The sequence below is a fragment of the Penaeus monodon genome, chromosome 11 (assembly GCF_015228065.2).
Source record: "Penaeus monodon isolate SGIC_2016 chromosome 11, NSTDA_Pmon_1, whole genome shotgun sequence".
In the NCBI taxonomy this organism is placed as follows: Eukaryota; Metazoa; Arthropoda; class Malacostraca; order Decapoda; family Penaeidae; genus Penaeus; species Penaeus monodon.
In genome coordinates this window covers 44,425,489-44,432,988 of record NC_051396.1, presented here as the reverse complement: position 1 = coordinate 44,432,988, position 7,500 = coordinate 44,425,489, and the positions used below count along the sequence as shown (strand labels likewise).

The 7,500-nt window shown below is 43.0% G+C and overlaps 1 protein-coding gene across 1 annotated transcript in view; it reads left to right on the top strand.

Moving 5' to 3' along the window:
* Nucleotides 1-7,500, top strand: part of LOC119578594 (arylsulfatase H-like) — a gene marked incomplete in the record, with an annotated part of 72,293 nt that overhangs the window by 64,453 nt on the left and 340 nt on the right. Inside the window, 4 exon segments of the mRNA XM_037926160.1 lie at nt 4,913-5,043; nt 5,496-5,680; nt 6,918-7,029; nt 7,182-7,371. Of these exon segments, the coding sequence (XP_037782088.1) occupies nt 4,913-5,043; nt 5,496-5,680; nt 6,918-7,029; nt 7,182-7,249 (496 nt within the window).

Genomic DNA, 7,500 nt, shown 5'->3' with positions numbered 1-7,500 from the left:
ACTATCCAGTTCTTTAAATACTGCTCCATCCGAGTAATCAGCTGTATGTACGTCTCATTGTCGCCTACTTTACTCTCACGAAATTTCTTCCGATACGAATCAGCATCTAAACAATGAGTCTTCAACAAAGCTTCCTTAAGGAGCGAATAATCGCACAAAACCTCCTCGTGTAAACTGGTGTAAGTCTTCAAAGCTTTGCCCGTGAGGTGAACACCCAGGTAAACGTGATAATTATTGATCTTCCATCCTTGTAGATCGGCAATTCTCTCAAAGCGTGTAAGGTAATCGCTAATATCGTCTTTAGCTTCACTAAAATTGGGTAGCTTTAAGTCTGGAAATATAGAATTGTTCCCCGTCATTCGCTCACTAACTTCATCCTTAAGCCTGGCCAGCTCTAACTCGTGTTCGCGCCGTTTGCTCGCTTTTGCTGCTTCAATCTCTAATTTCTTTAGTTCCAATTCCGCTTTCTTAAATTCTCTTTCCCTCTGTCTCTCCTGTCTAAATCACCCACCCACGTCATTACTCAATCACCAGAAACATTCCTCCTCCTTCAACATGCTCTACTTCATCGTTTCCATCCCACAGCTTTCTTCGTTTACAACCATTTGCTCCCCTATTACTACTTTGCAGCCGTATTGTCCACCTTTCTGCAGTACTAGCTCTCTCAACACTACTCCCTCTTCCACACGCCCCCGTCCATTTACTACCTGCACCTCTACACATTTTTTGAATCCTTATTTTAGGCCAACCAACTGTGATCAGTTTTTCGTGATCCCTTCTGCAGCCCCTTACTCTGACGACACACTTTCAGCAGTGTCTCCAAAAACAAGTTTTAAAGTTTCCTTCCGCTGCCGCCCCGATCGTTTCTACCTTGTCACAGCTACATCCAAATCCCAAACTTAGGCGTTATCAACCTTAACTGATTTCACTGGCAAACCCATTCCGGCCCAGCCTCATCCCTCCCTCAATACTTGTACTGGAACTGTCTTCATTTCATCGGTAGAGTGCCCTGTCTACGACAAGGATTGGTCAGATTGTGGAGAAGACCTATTTGCCTGCCTCGTCGACTATGGTGCATCACCAGTAAAATGCTATGCCATTCCTTCTAGAGGTCGCCATAAGTCCTCCACCAATATTGCCAAGATTACTTTTCGTAGACATGACCTTCCCCTTCATTTTATATTGTCAGAGAGTTGTGGTGGTTTTCATAGGGCTGTCCTAACTACAAGTAAGAGTCTGAAGTGGCAGTTATCAGATTCAAACTTGGCCTCACTTTAAGCGAGGCAAACAGGAAGCACGTCTACGAGTTTTTTTTTACTCCAGTGTTTTCCTCTAATCCCTTGCACGTTGCAGTTTTGGGACCTCAGCCCTCGCTTCGACTTTTTTTATGGTCTTTTCTTCTCCCCCTTTCCTTTTCCATTTCCTCTTCATCCCCTTCTTCTGTCCACTTCCTAAAGTGTGAGGGCCGTGCTAAAAGGATGAAATGCTGGCATTGTGTCAGTCCTGGACGGCCTCCGGGAGCCATGGGCATGGTATTCCCCTAGTTAATTGCCTAGCCCTTACCCCTTATGGGGACTCTGAGGGATAGACCGTTCATCTCCCCACATATTTCGGCTCAACATAAAGATAATGAAGATCAATTTCATCAACTAGCCTATCTAAATTTTCTTGTTTTCCGTCCCCTGCCTCTCCTTTGACTCCCTGTTGTATTCTATCCATTCTGTATCATCCACCCAGGTCATTACTCAACCTTCAGAATACCCCCCTTCCTCTCTCCCAACATCTTCCACTCCATCTCCTACTGCACAGTCTACCCCTTCCCCCTTATTACTACTCTTCATCCTCCCCACAGTACTACCTCCTCTATGCCACCCCCACTTCCTCCCGCCCTCGTCCTTCCAATGCTTCCACCTCTGCAAATTTTTTGAGTACCCCCTTTTGGCCCAGTCAAGTTGGATCGATTACTTGTGATTCCCCTTACTCTGACAACACCCTTCTCTTCCAACAGTGTCTCCAAAAACAAGTAGGTAAAGTTTACTTTCGCAGTCCCAAGCTCATGCACTACATATCCTGACTGATTTCCTTAGCAAACCTGGGCTTCACTCTATGTAAGTCCAGACAAGAAGCATGCTGACATATTTCAAAACTGTACGTTACTCTGCTCCCCACCCATCTTCTCAAGATATCTCAGCTTCTACCCCAGTGTCTCTTCCCTCTACCCCGAACCATCCTATCACTACTATTTCTCTCCCCTAGTCAAATTCTGTTTTCCATCCGTGTGGACCCCGGGGTAGAATAGGTCCAACGTACCCTCTGCGTGTCGTAAGAGGCGACTAAAAGAGGTTGGCGGCAGGAAGGGCATCCGGCCGTAAAAACCCCTGCCAAGCCAATACATGATGCGGAGAATCAGGAATGCAGGAAGAAGAGATCTCGGGCTTGACCATAGGGCTCTTGGCGCTGCATGGCCTCGTCCTGCGCTTTGGCGGACACGGGTAGTTCGACATATCGCTGCCGGAGGTCCACTCCGAATGAGCGTAGGCCTTGAAAGAAAGCTCCCGAGAGAGCGCAGAGCTGCGGCCTCGCGAGCAAGATTCGGACAGCACTTCGAGCCAAGGAGGCGTCCCCGAGGCCCCTCGCGCGCAAGTCCTCGAGGAAAAGTGGCAAGACGGGCGCCTTTAGAGCGAGCAGGACAACTCTCCGAGGCGAGGCGACGCCGCCGAGGCCCCCCGGCCGTGAGGACGCAGCCAAGGTGCCCCCACGCAGCAGAGCCTCCGGATCCGAGAGGACGGCGGCCCGCGACCGCGTCGCCGCAGCTTCATCAGGATTGGCCTTTCTGGTTCGACTGAGTTCGATCAACTTTGACGTGGCTTGCATTGCATGTCTGTATACGCGATTTTTTCCGCACCGGCGACCCCAGTTGAACTGGGACAAAAGCCTGTAGAAGAAGAAGAAGAAGTCAAATTCTGTTTTCCATTCTAATTCGAGAAACTCCAATCTTTGCCACTCCCCCGATGCCTACCCCTCCTCCTCACTCTACCTGTCGCACTAGGCAATTTCCTAAGCATGACCCAAGAGACTGCTCTATTCCTTCATCCACTTTCCAATCCCTCTCTTTCTATTACCTCTATAGTCAAAGTATTTGCTGATAACCATCCTCTTCCTCTGCAAGTTCCCCCTCCCCTCTTCCCTCCACTCTCCCCAAAAACACCCCATCCTCTCCTTCCCTATGTGCACCACCATTACTTCCTCATTATCCTTACCACTCCCAACAGGATGCTCACGTAACTCCCTTATGTCACAGTAAATATCCTTCTCCGGATCCCTCCCTTCCTGATATTTTTTCCTGATACTTCACCACCTTCCCCTTATCTCATTCTCAAGATTCTTCTATTTCTCCAATTACCATTTCTACCCGTATTATCTTTTAATTGTTTCATAATGACTCTTTTGCAGTTTTCCTCATACATTGTTACTTCCCTTTCCTCAGACACATACTCTCCATTTGATCTAATCGCCCTATACAGATAATCTCTTCCCTTTTACAAATCCCCGCCATACTCCATTTGCTCCTCCCTCTATACCCTTTTCACTACCATTCTATCCTACAGTGTCCTACAACCTTTGACATCTAACCCATTTTATCCCAATCGGTAACTCCTTTTTACCCCTTTTCTACCATAGTGCTATATAACCTTTGAGGTCTAGCACATTCATTTCTTCTAACTATTAACCATTAACCTACTCCAGTGCTGCCTTTCACTCCTCCTCTACCCCGTCCTCCAAAGATGTTTCTATATCCTGCCCCTTTATCTATTCTTCCTCCATCTACGTTTCCACTTCTTTCCCCTCCCCATCTAATTCTTTTGCAATTCTGAATCCAGACACCCAGTCTCTACTCCTACCCCTCCACCTATCCCTCCTCGTTCTACCCGTAGCAGACAATCAACCCTCCACCTACCTCTTCCTCTACCCCACAGACGCCTATCTCCTCTTCACCCCCTCATAAAAAATGTTTCTCAGACCTCCTCCTCAACCAAATCCACTTCAGAAACTCTCGAAGACGTTCAAAACTACCCAGGATAAAATACCTACACCTCAACATCGTCCAATCCCTCTGTTTCCATTCCCTCTGTACTAAAATAAACTGCCTCCTCCAGTTGATGTTCCCCCCACACCCCTTCCTTCCACTTCCTCCCGCTGTATGGTGCAGTGGTAGCGTTCTCGTCTAGCAATCTTAGTGACATATAATCAAATTCCACACTGCCAGTAGATGAAAACCCCGGCCGTTCCTTTGTACACAGGGGGTAATATAGAAGCAAAGTAAACAAACAGCCTGTCACGCCAAAAAAAACATTGTAACAAAAGGAATTAAACTAATTAATATTGATAATAATCATTATTATTACAATCCATTCCCCCTGCTTTATCTGCATCATCCCCCTTACTTCCCCATTATCCCTTCCACTTCGCTCTGGATACACATGTAATTCTTGTCACAACAACTTCCCTGGATTCTCTGAATTCTCACCCTCCTGACATTTCTCCTGAAACGGTGATCTAACCACCCTTAAACATCCTTGCAGAATCCCACACTTCTGATCCAACCAGCCTATTTAATCCCTACCTTAGCCCACCTACTCACACGCTCTTCCCTCACCCCGTTCAATGCCTTACTACCCTGAACTGCTGTACGACTTTTGACGTGTAGCACATTTAATCATCAACTAAACCCCCATCCACCCTTTTCACTAGTATTAGTGCTATAGGACCTTTGATGTCTAGTACATTTATTTTGCTTTGTAACCATTAACCATCAACCATTTACATAAATAGCAACAATGACTTAGACGCTGAGATGCTGTCGAGAGACGGCCCGCACCACGAATTCAGATGTGCCTCATCCCTCCCTCAGATACGGAGACAGCGTCGAGGAAATGGACGCCGGCGTGGGGGCCATCCTGGACGCCCTCAGGCAGCACGAGATCGACGACAACACCATCGTTAATGGCCAGCGTACAGGCGGACACAATGGCCTGTTCAAAGGTGTGTTCATGGCTGTTGTAGTTTCAGATTTGATTACAGATGATTTGTAGATTTTATTAAGTTTATCATTCAGTCTTTCTTGTCACATTATGTATGTATATATATATATATATATATATATATATATATATATATATATATATATATATATATATGTATATATACATATATATATACAGATATACATATATATATATACATATATATATATATATATATTGTGTGTGTGTGTGTGTGTGTGTGTGTGTGTGTGTGTGTGTGTGTGTGTGTGTGTGTGACAAAAGTTAATTTGCTGTTTATACTGGACATTCAATTTAATCTTTATATAACATAGGAAGTATATCTCAAATTTAAAACACTGCTTAGCTGTCTACAAAACGCAGGAATCAATAAATCATTAAATCCTAAACAGTCAACATTCCAGTTTTATTACAATTGCCATCTGTCGCCAGGAGGGAAAGGCATGGGTGGGGCAGAGGGCGGCCTACGTGTGCCCGGGATTTTCAGGTGGAAAGGCCACATTCCAGCTGGGAAGACCATAGACACCCCGACCTCGCTGCTAGACACATTCCCCACGCTGCTGGGGCTGACAGACTTGCCTCCAGTCAACAGCTTTTTCCCCGAATTACCTGAACGGGTGTGTATGGCAACTCGAAGCTTCTGTTTTCGTTTTAGAATGAAAATGAGATGAAGAAGGATGGCAGACATATTCGACTGTATCTTTCATCCCACTTTTTTTTGGTTGAATCGATATATATATATATATATATATATATATATATATATATATATATATATATATATATATATATAAAGTTTTAAGTTGCTCTCAAGACACCCCACGATCGTCACGCCGAGATCTCCATTTGGCAAAGTAAATGTACAGCAAATTTACTCTGTTTTCTGAGAATCTTTGTTTTGATCTTGTCTTCAGCTGTTTTCTGTTTTGCAATATTGATGAGGATTAACCGTAACCAGCTTTGCTTTTAAGTATATGTTTACAGTTACTTTGCTTTTTTCGTTTGTCCACCAATTATTCTTTTTTACTGTTTTTGTTTTGTATCACCCTGTTTTTATCAGTAATTTATCATATGCAATTACCTTTTAATTTATCTTCTGCTTTGGTCCCCTCCCACTTTGGAAAGCCAAGACCTAGTTGTCACAGCATTCAATTCCTCAACAGATGAAAATTCGTGCACTTGGTTCGGTTCCAAAATATACCAATGCAATTATATCACCCATTATCGCCATATCACCTAGTCATCATCTTCTATATTTTGTATCTATCTTAGTGCTTTTCCCCTTCAGCGTCCATTTGTTTGTCAATTTTATTTTATATGGTTTTATTACATATTTAAATAAGAAACCATATAAAGATAAATACATGAAGTAAAATCAAATAAGTAAAAGTAAAAAAAAAATAGTTCACTTGTTTTAAACCGCAGAATATAAATATCAAATACGGAATAACAAAAGTAAAATCAAATAAAAAGTTCTCTCTTTTTTGTTCCAAAATAGTTGAAGCAAAATAAAGTAAAAAAATGATAAAAAAAAATCTTTTCATTCATGTTTCAAATGAAATGAAAATAGAAAATAATTCTTGTTCACTTACTATTTGCCAACATAAACTAAAAATCAAATATGAGTATAAAAATAAAATCATATAAACGTTCCTACCTTCTTGTTTGAACTCCTTAGTTTATTCTATATACTCTAACAAAAGCAAGGAAATGACCTGCAATGGGTGTCGCCCCCCAACTGCTAATCTACTACTTCTTTCACTTTCAACACGTTACCTTCTCCCTCCCCTATTCTTTTATTCGCCACTTTACGTTATTTATTCTGTTCTCAAGCGGTAAATCCATATTTCACAGGACTTGGACGGAGTGAGTCTCGCTGGACTCCTGACAGAAGGAACCGCCTTGAGACCTCGATCCTTGATTCACCATTGTCGTCAAGCCATTCATGCGCTGAGACTTGTAGTAGGTGAGTACAGATAGATTAATTTCATATATTTCAACAGTTGTGATTTACAGATGATGATTACTGCTATATAGTTAGCTGCTGTATTCGTAGATTTTTATGTTAATATTTGATTCCTTCGGTTATAAAAAAAAAAACTCTTGGGTCCCATGCAGAGGCCCGCGTGTATAAAATGCATCTGGCAAAACACAAGTGGTCCCCGGGCAGTACTCAGTGCTGTTGAGGAAGCAACAACCTCTGCTCCTGCTTCGGTGACGGGGTGGAAGACCTTACCTTGGACCCGGAAGTCTATGACCTGACCAATGACCCTTATGAAGATAATCCCATTTCTAATGAATCTTCAGAGTTAGTTTCTCTATGTATTTTGCATGTTTTGACTTGGGAATAACTTGGACGATATTACGAATAGTTACTGAATGAAACATTCTGTAAAACCTCATGAATAAATTGCAGATCAAATTAGATTCCGTGTTC